At 40.9% G+C, this 19003-nt stretch overlaps 1 protein-coding gene across 4 annotated transcripts in view; it reads left to right on the plus strand.

Annotated features, from left to right (window-relative positions):
* The window catches only part of man2a2 (mannosidase, alpha, class 2A, member 2), a 52498-nt gene that overhangs the window by 21019 nt on the left and 12476 nt on the right, over positions 1-19003 (plus strand). For all 4 annotated transcript variants that reach the window (XM_061821734.1, XM_061821733.1, XM_061821735.1 and 1 more), the window contains exons 11-22: positions 81-263; positions 526-640; positions 989-1059; positions 1155-1320; positions 5359-5595; positions 5663-5785; positions 5873-5987; positions 6161-6294; positions 6382-6523; positions 6659-6792; positions 9592-9786; positions 16962-17072. In XM_061821734.1, the coding sequence (XP_061677718.1) occupies positions 81-263; positions 526-640; positions 989-1059; positions 1155-1320; positions 5359-5595; positions 5663-5785; positions 5873-5987; positions 6161-6294; positions 6382-6523; positions 6659-6792; positions 9592-9786; positions 16962-17072 (1726 nt within the window). The remainder of the gene's footprint in view (positions 1-80; positions 264-525; positions 641-988; positions 1060-1154; positions 1321-5358; positions 5596-5662; positions 5786-5872; positions 5988-6160; positions 6295-6381; positions 6524-6658; positions 6793-9591; positions 9787-16961; positions 17073-19003) is intronic.

Genomic DNA, 19003 nt, shown 5'->3' on the forward strand with positions numbered 1-19003 from the left:
TTTTTTTTTTTTTTTTAAATACAGTATACCAGAACAAACCTCTGTTTCTCTTCACTATTGTATTGTTGTTCATGTTTCAGAGGAGCTGAGATCCTTTACAGTTTGGCGGTTGCTAATGCCCGACATCTGGGGATGGAAGGACGCTATCCAGTTTCAGATTACGCCGTGCTTGTTGATGCCAGGCGCTCCGTGGGCCTTTTCCAGCATCACGACGCCATCACTGGCACTGCAAAGGAGAGTGTTGTCGTTGACTATGGCTCAAGGTAGGAAATGACAGTGGCATTAATAGCTAGATGACAAGTTTCCCTATGTTGGCATTGCAAATGACAATCTCTTCTTATTTGTCACTTGGACAAATCAAGGTTAGATAGATAAATAAATAAAAATGGTATGGTATGAAAAACTCATCCAACCTCCAACTTTTTGGCAGCTACTTGCTAGTTTGATACCTGAGGGCAAAATAGCAAAATAACATGCCATCTGCTGTTGACTGCTTTGTTTGCTATTGTTTCCTGCCCTCCATAGACTATTGCGCTCTCTCATTGGCCTGAAGCGAGTGATCATCAATGCTGCTCATTTCCTGGTGATGAAGAACAAAGATTTCTATCGATTTTACCAGACTGAGCCTTTCCTGGAGACGGTAAGAAGAAACATGGATGGTATTTCCAGCAAGGCATAAATCGGTGCACATTACATTAAATTACTCGTGTTGACTATTGGTTTGTACTGCTGCTTCAGAGCAAGAATGGTTGAAATCTGGGGTGAGGCCTTAGTGTGTAGCATTTTCTCATTTCGTAATGTCTGTTTTTTCCTCCTTATCCAGTCATTGTGATTAAGTACATTGAAAATTTTGTGGTGATCTGCTCTGTAATTGATTGTCCACCTCAGCTTGGATGTACTCTACCTTCTAAGTGTACCTGAACAAAATGAAAAAAAAAATGCGTTGATACTTTTTTTTTTCATGTTTGTGTGTTTTTGATTTGTGTAGGATGACAGGCGTGCTACTCAAGATTCTCTGCCTCAGCGCACTTTAATCGAGCTGGATCCAGCGGGGCCAAGGTAGGACCCACTTCATTTCAAACATCACGCCACTTTTCCTTTAGGTGTTTCAACGCAAGAAACTGATTGATTACTTCTTTCCTTGTTGCTGTCAGGTACTTGGTCCTGTTCAACCCATTTGAGCAGGAGCGGCTTTGTACTGTGACTGTGTTAGTTAACACTGTGAAGGTGAGGGTGCTCACTGAAGATGGGCAGACTCTCCCTGTACAGCTGAGTGCTCAGTGGAGCTCGGCAAGCCAAATGAGTGCAGAAGTGTTTGAGGTGAGCGATGACTTTGCATAAATGTTACGAATTGTACTCTTATGCTCGTACTAGTTTTTTGTTAGGTCTGCAGAATTGAATGTCTTAAGTGCACTCTGCTTCATTATCAAAACCGTTTTTTTCAGAACATATCTACTAGTATCCGTACCAGCTTCTATTTTAAGCGCCACAAACCATCAAGCAAATGTGAAACATCTGACAAATCTAACCCAAGTCAAGTTAAAATTCAGTTTAAAGTGTTGTCATTTATTAATTGAATGTGAAGCCAGTGGTGTTCTGTCTCATCTGACTGAGTAGTACGCCATTGTATCTTTGATGCTTCATGTAAATGAGGCCTTGGAAAACTGTGGGTGGATCACATCTCTTAATTGGAACATTGCCCTCTCCTCAATGCCTTGACCACAAACTGGATATTGTGCATCGAGAATCAAAGAGGATACAAAAATGAGCTAAATTCGAAGAACCTGAGAATGTTCGTTGTGTCCCTTTTTGGCAGGATTTGATACTGAAATTATTCAAGTACACTGGCTCATCATTACTATTCCACAAGTCTAATAATTAGGATGTAATTTTGTCAAGTGTATTTGGCCACATCAGGAAAATGAAAAACATTTTACATGAGCAACATAATGTACATACTTACAAGGCCCAACACATGAGATGCACGCAAGTGTTGTGGTAAGCGGGCTGTGACAGGATGGTGATCGCCACTTACGATAGGAGTTGTGAAAAGCGAGTCTTGATCATATTTCACTGCACACCAATTCCATTTTAAAAATGAAACAGTGGACGTGTTGTGTTACTAATAATTCAGACACAGAAAACTGATTTATGATGCTTGTCAAAGATGTAATGTCATCTTGAATTGCATTCTCTTTTCTCCATATATTTTGTCATACATCCTCGCTCCTCTGCTGATCTCTTCATTAGCGTATATCTACAGTTCTTCTCAGTTGGATCTCTGGTGGGACGCAACAACACTTGTCATAAAAAAATAAGAAATATCTTTGAGAAGATTGGATTTTTAAAAAAAATAATTAAATTGTGCACGCATGCATGTGCATCTGACTGAGCCAGATTCTGCCTCCAGCGGTCCCAAGGTAAATTGAGTTCGAGACCCGTTTTAGACTATTTTGACTGATCTTTCAAGGCACACAGAATGTGTTCTATGGCTACATAGACACACACAAAATGGCATACACTGATCTTGAAAATCTTGACTTCCATCTTTCAAACAAAAACAGTTTCCACCTTTTTTTTGTTCTAGAATAGTTAGTGGTAGAACATGGGTAAGTACTGTATTGCTAAAATTCCAAAACAGTCAGCTTTTTCTGAAAAGATGCATTTCAAGTACAGTAATTCCTCGTTTTTCGCAGTTCATTGGTACCAGACCCACCTGCGAAAAGTGAAAAACCGTGAAGTAGGAGCAAATGTCGTTTTTTTTTTTTTTTTTTTGCTTCATAGGTCCTTGTCATCTTGCTGGTGATGTCACATTATACCCTATCAATGTGGCTTCCTTCTACAGTACTGTACTAATGTATGCTGGCGTTTTCAATTAATTAATAAATTTATTTTTTATTTTGCTTCATTGGTCCATGTCGTCGCGCCGGGGATGCTCCATTAGGACGTAGCGATCCGTTTTTTTTTTTTTTTTTTTTTTTGTGGTCCGGAAATCCACAATGCATTGAATCAGCGATTGGTGATCCGCGAAGTAGAGAAGGATTACTGTATAACTTGAGTTTGACTAGTATTTTTTTTATTTTTGTGACAGTTTATATATCTAAACCATTTAACCACAACATAACACAAAGTTTTTTTTTTGCCTTTTTTTTTTTTTTTTTTTTTTTTTTTTTCCAAAACAACACCATGAACTATTTAAAATGTTAACAGGTCGAACTGAACTAAACTATGCGCATTGCAACTGTGAGTGGGTGTCTTGTTTACTTACTCGGCCAATAAACCTGATTCTGATATTCAACTCTCCTTTTTGATTAAAACTTTCACTAATTTTAAATCCAGTACAGGCAGTCCTCCGTTTATAATAGGATTCTGTGCCTCCGGCAGCAATTTAACCCAAATTTTTTATGTACCCAAAGCTGAAGCACCTTTTAGTCTCTCACTGAGTGACTGACGCACTAGTACAGTTCAGGTCTGTCTTCCTTGTTTTTTTTTTTTTTTTAGAATTGGTTATCTTATCCACTAATCAATCAAATAACACCCCCCCCAATAAAAAAAAAATTCTAACATGCAATTTATTCTCATCTATAATTAATGGACTTCATCCTTTAAATGGATTTGCATCTCCCAGTTGACCATATACAGTTTCTGAAATATTTAACATTTTTCTCACTAAATATACTGTGCCTTGTGAATGTCCTGACATACTTGGTGCCATAGCCGCTGTTAAGTTTTAGCACTGTTTGTGCATGTGTGTGACCCAAGAGTCATAAAAATTCAGATGTCATAGATTTGTATATCAATCAAGTGACCTAATGGTTGGTACAGTGCCTTGTGAAAGTATTCAGCCCCCTTGAACTCTTCAACCTTTTGCCACATTTCAGGCTTCAAACATATAGACATAAAATATCCATTTTTTTTTTTTTGGTCAAGAATCAACAAGTGGGACACAATTGGAAGTGGAATGACATTTATTGGATATTTTATACTTTTTTTAACAAATGAAAAACTGAATAGTGGGGCGTGCCATATTCGGCCCTTTTACTTTCAGCAAACTCACTCCACACGTTCAGTGAGGATCTCTGAATGAGCCAATGTTGACTGATGATAAATAAAATCCACCTGTGTGTAATCAAGTCTCCGTGTAAATGCACCTGCTCTGTGATAGTCTCAGGGTTCGGTTTAAAGTGCAGAGAGCATCATGAAGACCAGGGAACACACCTTGCAGGTCCGAGATACTGTTGTGGAGAAGTTTAAAGCTGGATTTGGATACAAAAAGATTTCCCAAGCTTTAAACATCTCAAGGAGCACTGTGGAAGCTATCACATGGAAATAGAAGGAGTATCAGATAACAAGAGGCCTATGATCACTCTGGATGAACTGCAGAAATCTACAGCTGAGGTGGGAGAGTCTGTCCATAGGGCAACAATCAGTCGTATGCTGCACAAATCTGGCATTTATGGAAGAGTGGGAAGAAGTAAGGCATTTCTTAAAGATATTCATAAAAAGTCTCGTTTAAAGTTAGCCACAAGCCACCGAGTAGACGCACCAAACGTGGAAGAAGGTGCCGTGGTCAGATGAAACCAAAATCAAAGTTTTTGGCCACAATGCAAAATGATATGTTTGGCGTAAAAGCAACACAGCTATCACCCTGAACACACCCTCCCCACTGTCAAACATGGTGGTGGCAGCCTTGTGATTTGGGCAAGCTTTTCTTCAGCAGGGACAAGGTAGCTGGTTAAATTTGATGGGAATATGAATGGAGCTAAATACATTCTGGAAGAAAACTTGTTGGAGTCTGCAAAAGACCTGCAACTGGGATGGAGATTTATCTTCCAACAGGACAATGATCCAAAATATGAAGCCAAATCTACAATGGAATGGTTCAGAAATAAACGTAGCCAGGTGTTGGAATGGTCAAGTCAAAGTCCAGACCTGAATCCAATCGAGAGTCTGTGGGCAGAGCTGAAGACTGCGGTTCACAAACACTCTCCATCCAACCTCACTGAGCTAGAGCTGTTTTCCAAGGAAGAATGGGGAAGAATTTCAGTCTCTCAATATGCAAAACTGATAGAGACCTAGAATAATAATAGAATAATATTGCACGCTCCACTTTTCAGGTTTTTATTTGTTAAAAATGTATATTTACAAATTGCGATTCATGCACATTTTGAGTAGTACCCGAGTAAGATCATCGCTCATAATCTTAAATTACATCACATTGTTGTCGAAATGCTTTTGTTTAATAAATACCTTGCTGTCAAATCTAATTTTCATCTGCTTTCATTCTCCAGCAATGGAAATGCAGACAGGGCTGGGAAAGCTCATGTCAAATTTGTCACCCCTCAATTGTTGTCACAGGCTACATTTATCGTGCGCCTACCATCACTGGGACTTTCCGTCTTCCATCTCTACAACTCGCCGGACTCGCCCATGACTCTACGTTCAGATGCCCTTCTCCGGCTGCCGGGTAGAGCCCTCACTGCCCGCGCTTTGGACCCACTTCCTGTTCGGTCTCAGCAGGCTGACGCTCAGGCATTCTACATCAAGAGCCAGTTTCTGACATTGGGCTTCTCTGGCACCACGGGCCTTCTGGAGGTTTGAGAACAAACCTTTCTTTTTTTCCCATCCCATAATGCTCACTTTGTTGTTTCTTAACCTGCAGAGTATCAAACACAAAGATGATCCTCGGGAAAGGAAGGTCCAGATGCATTTCGTTATGTATGGAACTCGTCCTTCTAAGGACAAAAGTGGTGCCTATCTTTTCCTGCCTGATGGGAAAGCGATGGTACTAAGTCACTTTTTGTATTCTAAACCACACACTGCTTCTATTGCCACTATTGATTCTGATAGTCTTCCTTCTTGCGACGTTCAGCCCTATGACCACAAAGAACCACCAGTGGTGCGTGTTGTTGAGGGCCCTCTCTTCTCTGAAGTGGTGGCTTACTACCAACACTTTGAGCAGGCAATTCGCATCCACAATGTTCCAGGTGATTTAACTCTTGTGAGGTCATTTCAAATTGTAGTTGTAGCAGCTGTTGTCTGTTCTTTTTTTTTTTTTTTTTTTAAGAAACCACATGGGCCAGTATGTCCCAATTAATATTCGATTCATGCCCCATGCAAATACACGTTTGAACACTTTCCTTGCACTACATGTTTCCAGGTGTGGACGGCCTGTCTGTGGAGATTACCACCAAAGTGGACATCAGAGATCAGACCAACAAGGAGCTGGCCCTGCGACTGGTCACCGACATCCAGAGCGGAGATGTCTTCTACACAGACCTCAATGGCTTCCAGGTCAGTGTGATGATGCTTTGTTGAGTATTGATGTATATACTGTAAAAATATCAATGTGGAAAAGCTGGAAACCACCTCCTTTCATAGATGCAGCTTCGCCGCCGCCACCAGAAGCTTCCCTTGCAAGCTAACTTCTATCCGATGCCCAGCCAGGTGTACATCCAGGACAGCCATCACAGGCTGACGCTGCACACGGCTCAGTCTTTGGGTGTCAGCAGCCTGGAGAGTGGTCTGCATTTCATTTTGTTTTGTTGAATTTAGTTTCACTTAATTTAGGTTTCTGTTGTTAAACAGCTCACACAAAATTTGCTATAAGTCCTATAGTTTTGGATGTGGAGTGTTTATCGATAACGATCTCATCTAGGCCAGCTCGAAGTAATTCTGGACCGCCGACTGATGCAGGATGATAATCGTGGGCTGGGACAAGGCCTCAAGGACAATAAGCGGACGGTCAACCACTTCAGACTGCTTATGGAGAAGAGGTTGATGGGCAATAAGGTCAGACAGCTGACAGCAAATAAACAGTGTTTGTGCATGCTTTTATAGCTTTATTGTTGAGGCAATTAAATTATTCACATTTTAAGAGTAATTTGATTGTTATTGCAATACTATAGTGGAAACTAAGTTTGGACTCTACTAAACTGTACAGTATTGTGCACACCTCTGTTCAATTATCAGGGTTTTGTGATATGAAAAATAAGACCAAAATAAATAATTTCAGATTTTTCCACCATTAATGTGAAATATAACCTGTACAACAACAAAGAGGGGGAAAAAAACAAATTTCCATTGCACAGAAGGTAAAACTAAACAGAAATAATGTCATGTTAACACTTATAATTGGCCAAATAAATTGCTGTGGACAGAAATAACCAGTCAGGTACAAACTCATGTTAAATTGGAGTCAACACAAGCCTTTCTTTTTAAAGTGCCTCTGATAAAACCCAACATGTGGTGATAGAAACGTTCCTATGCATCAGAAGGGTCTTATTGTTCAAAGGTACCGGTACAGAGAACGGTACCAAAATAATTAAATATTCCAGTTATGAATGTGAATGAATGAGTGAGATGTCACTAGTGGAAAACTGGTCAAGAAAGATGCCAAGAGGTCGACAACATTTTTGAAAGAGTTTCAAAATGTTTTCAAATCCAGTGGCGTCCTACTGCCCTACAGTGCTGACCCCACTTAGTTTTCCAAGATTGATCAGCTGATTTTTTTTTAAAATTTTTATTTTTTTAAATATATTTTTACTTTTTCCTCACACTTGTGAGCAGAAACTTGAGTGACGAGTGCTGTATGGTTGCAGGTGACTAACTTAAACAGCAGTTATACAGATAGTAAATTCATCAAAAAAGAGGTTTCAAGCTATTACACCACTCTCAGCTAAAGGTTATTGTCAAACTAAACATGAAACAAAGAGTTGTGCATTTAAAACTACGTCAACCACCATTATCTTGATGGTAATTTACATAATATTGCCAAAAGGATTTGCTCACCTGTGATGACTCGCATATGATCTCAACTGACATCCACTTCTTAATCATTAGTGGTTAATATGAAATTGGTCAACCTTATACAGCTTTATCAACTTTAACGGAAAGGTTCTATTGGGTTGAAGGAAGGACAAGCCAGTCAGGTTTACCCACACCAAACTCTCTCATTCCTGTCTTTGTGGACCATGCTTTGTGGATTGCTCCACAGTCATGTTGGAACTAGAAGGGATCATCCCCAAACAATTAAGCAATAAATTGTCCAAAAGCTCTTGGTATGCTGAATCCTTCAAAGTGCCTTTCACTGGAACCAGAAGGAGCCAATATCAGGGCTCGAAAAGTTTACCGATTTACCAATTGTGTGAGGCAACTCAACACATACATAATTCCCAATCGGGCAAGGGTATTAAAAAATATTGTCAAATGTAACTACAAAATTAACAGCGCCTCCCTCAATGTCCTTGTCTCTGCATAAACGAATGAGTCATTGCGTTTTCAAGCTATTAATTCTTTTGTCATCTATATGAAGCCGAGACACTTCGCCAGGCTGGTACAACACTTCACTGGGCAGTTGGCAGGGTACACCCTGAACTGGTTGCCAGGCAATCAGAGCGCACAGGGAGACAGACAACAGTCTCACTCACAATCACACCTTGTGGCAATTTACAATCTCCAATGAATGTATGTTTTTGGGATGTGGTAGGAAACTGGAGGGCCTAGAGAAAACCCACGTGGGCACCGGAAGAACATACAAACTACACAGGCGGGGCTGGGATTAGAACTCCCGTCCTCAGAACTGTGTGGCCAATGTTCTAACCAATTGCACCTCTATGCCTCCTAGATTTCAAGTATGTTGCTGCAAAATTTAAATTTTAGTTGACAGTGAAAAAAGTTTGGATCGACCTTTGTCTCTTCTTTCATATCACAAATCCTGGCATTTGAGCAGGAGTATGTAGACATGTCTACTGTATGTTTTTACATGGTCTGCCTTTCACCCAGTCAAACACATTATTTTTTAAATAGAACTTAAACCTTGAAGTCAGGTCTTCTACACTAAACTCACCCGAGCATGCTTTTAAGGACATTGATTTCTTCGCTAGGAGCAGGAATGATTTCGTCAAACTGTTCCCACAAAGTTCTCTGTAAAATGGGTTCATTCTAACATCCTGATCGATAAATGAATTGATTTAAGATGTGTGTCAAGAGTTTTGTGGATGCATTGGTACTTGTATAAGCTGTGTTACTCCATTATTTTGTCCACACGTGCTTCACGAACATGTAGTCATTGTATTTTCTGCTGCGTTCACTTTTCAAGCCTTTGTTTTTCATCTCTTCCCTTATGTTGCATTCAGCCTGATGGCTTCTTTGTCAAACTGTCCTCCCTATTTCACTCTCTTCTCTCCAAAATGTTGAGTGACAGAGTTAAAGAGGTAATTTGGTCATGGCAACAGCGCCGGTGCTCGTGCCCATAGTCTTGTCTGTAGCTCCTTTTCCTTTTTCATAGGTCCTGATAGCCAAAAGTAACAAATTGTATGGTTTAGTTGATAAGTTAGAATGGAGAATATAGATTACAGTTTTAGTGTGTAGTTCTCCAAAACAGTTAATGATTCTTTGGGATAACTTTCTTTGCCAGCCAAGATCCTCAGTTTAAATAAAACATTACACATGCTTATAGCAGTGTAATATTGTACTGAACTTGGCATGTTGATTCACCAAAACCACTGTGTATTATTTGTTTAAATGCGGCACGCGAGATCCTACTGTTAATCATCATCCTCCCCACTTATTTTCTGTTCTTTTCTCCAGATGATGGACATTTCCACAACGAGCTTCCCCTCTGTCCTCAGTCATATGACTAACTGCTTCCTGAACCATGATGTTCTGGCTCTGCCTGTCCTGCCTAAAATGCGCGGCGTGCCTCCTCTACAATCCTTTGCACCATTCAAGTCTGTGCTGCCCTGTGACTTCCACTTGTTAAACCTCCGCAGCATACAGAGCCAAGTAAAGTGACCAACTCGACTCACTAACCTTTTTGATACAAAGCTGAACCTTTAAGGGTCAATTTACACTGAATGTTTTGTCTCACCATTTGTCTTTGTTTTTTTCTCAAGTAGCACAATTCACATAGGAATCATTGTAAATGAAATGAAACACTCTTTAGCTTCATCCGTTTTCAATATAGATAGTTTAAGACTGGTAGTTTAAAAACATTTTAAAACAAGATTTTAAAAAAAGTGTACAGTTAACTAATTGGGATCGGACGAAAAGAAATTGTTAATCGTGTTTTCAGTAAGATTACCAGATTGCCCAGCCCTAGGTTTGTGTCATTCTCCATCTACATCATGAAGTCCCATTCAATGATTTCTGCAGCATTTAAGTGAATGAGCTGATATTGCCTGAAACACTTCAGATTTCATCCTCCTGCTTTTGTTAGCAGTCATATGATCAACGAATACAAGGGAACCACTTCCATTGGCAGCCATACATGCCCACGTCATGACATGACCACCACCATGTGTCACTGATGAGGTGATATAGTATGTTTTGGATTATGAGCAGTACCTTCTCTTCACCATACTCCTCTCTTCTTGTCACTCTGGTACAAGTTGCTCCTTGCTCTTTGCTGCATCCGTGCAAAGGATGTCGTTACAGATCTGTAATATCTCAAAAGTATTCTTTTGTAAATTGTGACCTGGCCTTCCTGTTTTCGAATGAAGCATGGTGGTCATCGTGTCATGGTGTAGGCATGTATAGTAGCCAATGAAACTGGTTCCTTTGTAGTCATTGATCATCTGAGTACATGTAAGTACTGAATTCAGAAGTGTTTGGGGCATTATTATCTGCTCTTGTTCAGCCAAATGCTTCAGAACTCATTGAATGGCGCTTCACAGAGCAGCTGGTCAATTACCTGATGCATACTGTGAAAGCAGCCATAGTTTTTAAGGCAAAAAAGTGGGATATTTAATGCCCAAGTCAATCACTTGAGCTGAATCGCACTAAGCATGCATTATACTTGACGAAGACAAAACTGAAGGGAAAATGCCCCATGAACAAGCAGGAGCTGAAGAGAGATGCATTTGCGTGGCAGACAATCACCAGCAATGTTCACGCGTTCCAAGACTTCAGGGTACAATTAACCCAAAAAAGATTTGCAACAAGATTACAATTGTTGATCTACTATTGTTAATTTGTCCCATTACTTTTAGTCATCTTTAAAAAAAAAAAAAGGAGGCACTAACTAGTTAACTAATGCTCCATTCACCAGTTTTAGCTTTTCTTTACCATAGTCGCAGCTGATACTCGTAAGTACTCAAAGAAACAGATAATTGGAGCCAAAATTTGTTTTGTTGTTAAAAGGAGAATATTACCATCAAAATTTTAAAAAATAACTCTGGTTGACACACATTTAAATACTAAGTCCCCTCGCAGAACGATGCAATCCCCAGCGGGAGCGCTCCCGAGGACCCCCTTGGAGGACTTCAAAAAGGTTGGGTACCCTGAACTCCTGCTTAGTGCATGACACAAACAACAGTCAGGACCCGTACCGTCACCCAAAGGTGGAGGGAGCCCATTCTTTTGTCCACCGGGGTAAACCCCAACGTACAGGCTCCGAGCTGGGGGGGCAATAAGTATACCCACACCTGCTTGACGTTTCTCACCGTGGGCAACTCCAGAGCGGAAGAGTCCAACACCTCTCAAGAGGACTGGTACCAGAGCCTAAGCAGTGTATGGAGGCGAGTCAGACTATTATCTGGTCAGAACTTCTCGATCTCAAACACCAACTCGGCTCCTTTCCTGCCAGAGAGGTGACCTTACACATCCCTAGAACCAGCTGGTTTAGCCGGGGATCGAATCGCCAAGGTCCCTGCCTTTGGCCTTTTCCCAGTTTGCACTGCACCCAACCCCTATGCCCCCCCAAAAGGTGGTGAGCCTATGGGAAGAGGGAACCACGTTAACCTTTCACGCTCTACCCAGCTGGGCCCTATGGGAGCAGGCCTAGCCACCAGGCGGTTACCTTCGAGTCCCACCTCCAGGCCTTGCTCCAGAGCAGGGTCCTGGTGACCCGTCCAGGCAAGTGAAACCTCGATCTATTTAAGTCTTTCATCATAGGGGTCTCGCGGCCGTGCGTTTTGTGGTCCCCAACTAAAGACCTGCTTTTTATTAGTGACACAGCAAGGGCGTGAAGTCCCCAACAACTAAGCTCCTAGGATCATTGAGATACACAAACTCCTCCACCATGATAAGGTGACTGCTTCTAGTTGGGGTTTTTGTATATCCAACCGTCCATTTTTCATATCGTATATTGTCACAGTCACCAGCGTTCTAAAGCCTATCCAAGCTGACTAGGCAATGGAAGTCACAGTACTTCCGGTTCAGCGTAATTTTAAATTACTGCGTTATATATAATTTTTTAATAGACAGGCCACCACGTCTCTTTATTATGTGTAAAATTTACGGAAAATGACAAACCTTTTTATCCTTATTCAAATCTCGTGAACTGAAAGTTCCAACACTTTATGAATTGAATGAGTTCTCGACACCCCGAGGCTTTCTTTACTCAAATTTAAACACAAAGCAACGCACACAGTGAATTTTTATAGAAAATTTAATGGGCTCTAACAGGAATCTACAAAAAGGTAGTAATGCAGGACAACAAACAAGGACTGATGAACATTAGCGTAGGAAACTGATTTGTAATGTGAGGGTGTTACTGAGCATGGCATGCATTGGGCATAGGTAGGATTCCTGTTCTCATTAATTTAAACCCGAATTTGCACTAACCTGTACTTTTAGTAGACTGCTAAATTGTATTTATGAGTGTTAAACAGGATTGTGGCAGGCATGTAGAGCTTCCGGGGTTTTTCCAGAGGACAGGTGGCTTTGGCAGGAACAAGGAAAAGAAAAAAAGGGGGGAAAAATTTCCAGGGAGGTCGCCAGAAAACAAGTACACACCAGAATTTTGAAATGAACGCATGGTGTCCACTTCTGTCCTTCTCCGGGTTGCTCAAGCCACATGAAGGATAGCTTTGAGCATGTACAGTGTGCGAGGGCACTCATATGGGTCTGCGTCACCTTGGGGTGAGGTAGGACTTTTTGGCTGCGTCGGTTGGTTGGAGGACACAGCTGCACGCGACCATAGCGCAGGCCTTTTTATGGCTGAAAAGAGATAAAAAGGGACTTTTATACATCCCACATACTTCCTGTCTCACCACCATAACAAACCAAACGGGACACCAGACCTCCCCCTGACTGTTACCTTTCCATTTTAGGATTTAGTGGTTTAAACCAGTAGATGTGTAAAGTCTCAACTTCAGATGAGGCCATAGTCTTGAATTACCGTGACGAATGTTTCAAGTCTCATGATTGCAGAAGACACTGATATTTCACTATTTGTAAAGTGACATTTGTGTGGACATGGTTTTTGCCATCTGGCACTAGAGGTTCAATATCAGACATTCAAACTTGCAGTGATCCACTTACTACTGGTGTTCATGTAATGTTCTTAAACTACGTATTCCAGTCAAGTCTGTCAGAGATCATTGGTTAGTGACTTGCGTCTGCAATAATGTTCCATCACCTGTGGGTGTCGCCAGAAAACCATCCATTCTCCCCGCTTGGCTGGCCAAATGTCATTCTTTTGAGGTGGATAGAGGATGCCTTGGTTGTTGAGGTTCTGTTGAGGTGGCTGGTGATGGCTGCTAATTAATTCAGCATTAAAATGTCACCCACGGCTGTCCAGTTTTTTTTTTGATATTCTGGGCGAGTAATCAACTTTGAGGAAGTTTCAGGAGTGCTGAAACAAATGTACAGTGAAGAAGTACTGATTTTCTTCATTTTCTTTGATTATATGAATACTTAGTTTTGAAATTGAATGTCTATTGACCTCTTCAAAAAAATGTCTGTCTCAGTGTAGTGTCAATAAATTATGATTATGGTATTAGGTAACAACTATATACTTGGGTATAACAACTCAGTAAATTATTTTAAGGGCTTGAGATTCCATCCCTAATCACACCCGCAACTTTATACAGTGAAGAAAATAACTACAGTATTTTAACACCTTGCTATATTGCAAGTTCTCCCACTTAGAAATCATGAAGGGGTCTGAAAGTTTCATTGTAAGTGCATGTTCACCAATCATTGTGCATGTGCTGATGTAGTGGTAATATAATGTCGGGACAGGGCACGCTTTTCCTGATCCCTGTAATTGTCAACAGAATCCCTCAACCAACTAAAATAAATGCTCAATGATAGCACAACATTTTATTAATACAGTTGATAACGCATTGCAGTCGTAAAAATATAAACTGACACTGTTGAACTTTAGCATTAAATATTTGTGCATAAAATATTTGCGCATAGTGCAGTTCATCCACTACATTAGACATCCTTGACCAAGCCTTCAAAAGAAGCATCCTACTCATCATCAATCCAAAAAAGATCCATAGTAGCTACCTATGGTGCATCGCTGTGGAACTCATCGAAGACTTGGTACAGTTCCGGTGCCTCTTGCATTGCATCATGAACATCCTATCTTGTTCCCACTGCATGTCATCCTCTGTGCAATCCATGGCATATGTGAGGAATTTTTTTTTTTTTTAATCCCAAGAGTTTGGGTTGCGCAGTGCAGCCTCTCGCCCTCCATTCGTCTCCAATCTGTAGCAGCTTTCACTATGGCACCAGGTGGGTATCAAAACAAGAGCTCAAACTATGTAGAAACGAGCGTAATTGGCACATTAAAAAAAAAAAGCGAGCATTTCAATTATGTCCGCTCTCCTGTTTTTTTTTTTTTTTTTTTTTTAAATTTAATGTGCCCATGACGCTCGTACTAGGTAGTTTGAGCTCACATTGTTTTGATACCCACCTGAAGTCATTGACCTATCGTTGTTTTGGACTGGCGGTCTACTTCCGGGTTGGCAGCATCATCGGAACAAGTTCTTTTAAAAGCAGCTGCACAACTACAGTCACTTACATTTGAAAAATGTACAGGAGTGGTCGGTGATGCTCGCAGATGTAAAGTTACAGGTGTGGTACACCAATCATGCCCGCAGATAAAGATGCAGGTGTGATTAGGGATGGAATCCCAAGACCTTGAAACAACTTATTGGATTAATATAACATAACGGTAAAAAAACAAATACATAACTAAAATAGAAAACAAAAATTTAAAACTCAGAAATTATCATTTCCAATTTCAATTAATATAAGAAAACATGATATAAAAGTGTATTTAAAGTTTCTCATCAATAATTCTTGATCTGACAAACTTCATCTGAAGAAAAGTTAAATGCACTGGCCTGTCAAGGAATAAACACAAACGGTCTATACCCCCAATGTTTTGAAAATGCTGAAAGTTTAGTTCAACATAATCGACGTTAGTGACAACAAGCTAGCGATAGATTGTAACAAACATTCCTGTCGCCAATCGTGATGTGTTGTTATAATCTAGCGTAATTTACGGCGGTATCTATTATCAATCCATTAATGAAAGCTAGCAGTAGATTATCTATATCTTCCTATAGCTTGTAGAGGGGAAAAATTTTCAACTTCAAAATTACGCGTACCATAGGGAAAATGACCGTTCACATTTAGTTATTTGGACAGACCATTCTAACATTAAAACTTAAAGTCAATGTAAATCGCACTCTCATACTTAGTGTATTGTAGTTAGATACTGAAACATTACCTGTTATATCCCAGAAATGTTTTCAATGTAACTCAGGGATGCCCAGATCCCCCACCCCCCACCCCACAGACACACCTAAGATCTTTTTTTCAACCGGCCAGCCTCTGGCGACCAACCAGTGAGGCGGTGAGGGCCGTGGGGGTCACGTACGCCGCATCGCCGCGACTGCGGTAAATAGGAGGCTGGCTTGCTAGAATGCACTTTTATGTGCGTACGCTCGACATATTGGCCACACCTGAATCAAGCAACAAGGTGTCGTTCTTTTTTTTGGGCACGCCGTCAAATGAATAACCAAATCTGCCTCGCGATCGACTCATTGAGGACCCCTGGTGTAACTGATATTCCTTTGACATGGCTCATGATGTTTATGACTTTCGACGTACATGCACTCGCAGTACGTGATGCAGCTCGGAACATGTGCTTTTGGCATAATTCCGAAGATGCTCAATACGGTTAACTTGCATTTCCTGTTTCCGAGTGAATACTAATTGTTTAGGAGCAGGCTTGTTTAGTTAACGTTTATGAAATAAGCACGTAAATTAATGTCAAGACTACCCAAAATAAGCGACGTCTTTCAATATCTATTTTCTACTTGTTACAAATTTTATGTGCGTGATTTTTCGTGCTTGACTGTGCAGATTTCCAAGCATAATGGCGCGCGACCGTGCTCGTCAAATCACAGTGAATGCAACTAGCCGCTGTAGTTGACATTTTTTGATTGAGTTTAAGATAAAACAAACTCGCAGGCAAATGGCTTTTGCGTTACAAAGTGAGTTTTAAGTTGCGCTCATGGATGCAGTGCCCAACTCCATTTTCTGTCATTGGTTTTACGAAGTGTTACTGAGCCCACCTGGTGATATCCTTTACACATTGAGGTTGTTTTTTTGATTCAGTGACCCCCTGAAGGCTCCAAGGTCATAGGCATTCAATGTTGATTTTCGGCCTTGCCACTTACATGTAGAGATTTCTTCAGATTCTCTGAACTTTTGGTGATTATTATGGACCGCAGATAACGACATCCCTAAATTCTTTGCAATTATACATTGAGGAACGTTGTCCTTAAACTGTGACTATTTTCTCACGACATTGTTCACAAAGAGATGAACCTTGCCCAATCTTTGCCTGTGAATGACAGCAATTCACACACCTGTTCCCACTTAGCCTGTTCACCTGTGGGATGTTCCTAACAGGTGTTTGATGAGCATTCCTCAACTTTCTCAGTCTTTTTTGCCACTTGCAGCCATAAAATTCTAACTTAATGTTTGCTAAAAACAAAGTTAATCAATTTGAATAGTAAATATCTTGTCTTTCTGCTATATTCAACGTAGGTTGAACATGATTTGCAAATCATTGTATTCTTTTATTTTTAACACAACAACCTAACTTCACTGGAATTGGGGTTTTATACACAATACTTTAGAGGTACTACTCTTCTTTTGAATTTTTGTTTTTTTAAAAACTGAATATTTCTTTTTGTGTGCATGCACAGGACCCCAAGGCTCCATCACCATACACAGCTTTAATTGTTCACCGTTTTGGCCTCGACTGTGCTTTTGATGCACCAAGCTTAGGCTTCAACTGCACCACCACCCAAGGACAGGTGAGGAACCACCAACTAAATACAGAGCTACTTTGGCTATCAAGTCCCCCAACTTAGAATGTTTTTGAGTTAGGAACATTCACTTGGTCGATGTTTTTTTTCCCTCCTGTATTGTGTTGTGCAAAAATTGACTTTATTTGCAGTTTGGTACTTTCAGATACTGTGTGGACTCATCAGCCTTGGCTTGTGCCGTCATGAGACACTTTGAAAACTAAGTAAAAATGAAAATGAATTATGTTCCAAGACTGGGACAAAATGCAATGAATCAGACGTCCGATTCCACTTGCCAAAGGCACTAATCGAATGCTCCATTAACATTGCATGTGCATGGAACCATTCAGGTGACATAATTGCATATAATTTCTTGTGTTCACCACCTGTAGGAGGAGCCAAGAAGGTCTGGTATGTAGTGAACTGGGTGTCTGCAGAAGACTGACCTTGGTGGTCCGATATCTGGTTACGGAAGCTGGCTGTGGGGATGTGGAATGTCATCTGTCAGAGGAGCTCAAAATGATGCGCAAGGTCCAGAAGTTCTGAATAGATATAGTCCGCTTCACCTCCACACACAGCTTGTGTTCTGGTATCAGTTGTCATTTGAGGTTTTGGACTCTGTTCCGCTGACTTGCCTTTACAATGGGGTTTCCCCCTGTTGATGAGAGAGAAGTCGCCTTTTGGTGGGTGGGGGGTGGGTTTTGACTGTTGTTTGTGACTGAGAACCAGACAGCAGTTCAGAGTACCTTGGAGTCCTTGGAGGTGTGCTTGAGACTGCTTCCACTGGGGTCTTCCGTAATTCTGCTTGGAGACTTCAATGCTCACATGGGCAATGACTGTGGTACCTGGAAGGATGTGATTGGGAGGAATACCCCCCAACCCCCACCCTCCAAACATATACATTGTTATAGCAATCCCCAAAGCTGTTAGTGGATAGTGTCACTAATAGATTCTGTCAAGCTGCAGGAGGATTTCTATCGAGACTTTATGGCCAGTTTGACACAGAAGGCAGCTGATTGTTACCGGCTGGCCAAATAGAACCGAACTTGGGTGTGGGAAGAGTTTGTGAATCCATGATGAACAACTTTGGGATGGCTTCGAGGAAATTCTTGTATGTTGGGGATGGGGTGCTGCTGACCTCACATCAGGACATTTTGAGTTAGTGGGCCAAATTGGCCAAAGGTGGAGGGAGATGCCGGTCTTATTGATGCATATTGGAGGCTTTTCTAGCATGAACTAACTGTTGAAAGTCACACCACAGCATCATAAATTGATTTAAATCAGGACTTTGACTGAGCCACTTGCTGGTGTTTCAGATCGTTGTTCAGCTGCATTTAAGTTTGAGGTCACAAACTGATGGCCATATGTTCTCCTTCAGGATTTTCTGGTCCACGGCAGAATTCATTGTTCCATAGGGAGCAAAGTCCAACGTCACCACCATGCTTCACACTTGGCATAATGTTATTTTTATCACATGCTGTGCCATTTTATGCCATATGTATCGGATCACACACCTTCCAAAAAGTTAATTTTTGAGTCATCAGTCCATGGAATATTTCTCCAATAGACTTGAGGATCGTCAAGATGTTTTTTGGGTACATGTGAGACGAGCCTTTGTATTCTTTTTTGACAGCAGGGTTTTTCGCTTGGGAACTCTACCATGAATACCATTTTTGAGTCATGAACACTGACCTTAACTGAGGCCTGTAGGTCTTTAGATGTTGTTTGAGGTTCTTTTGTGACTTCTTGGAGGAGTTGTCATCACACTCTTGCAGTAATTTTAGTTGGTTGTCCACTCCTGGGAAGGTTTGCCAGCTTTGCCAGTTTTCTCCATTTGTTGATAATGGCTTTGACATTGGTTGGCTAACCCTTCCCAGACTGGTGGATTTCAGTCACTTTTTTTCTCATTTCTTCTTGAATTTCTTTGCATGATTCATCGT

This window comes from Syngnathoides biaculeatus, chromosome 6 (assembly GCF_019802595.1).
Source record: "Syngnathoides biaculeatus isolate LvHL_M chromosome 6, ASM1980259v1, whole genome shotgun sequence".
Taxonomy (NCBI): Eukaryota; Metazoa; Chordata; class Actinopteri; order Syngnathiformes; family Syngnathidae; genus Syngnathoides; species Syngnathoides biaculeatus.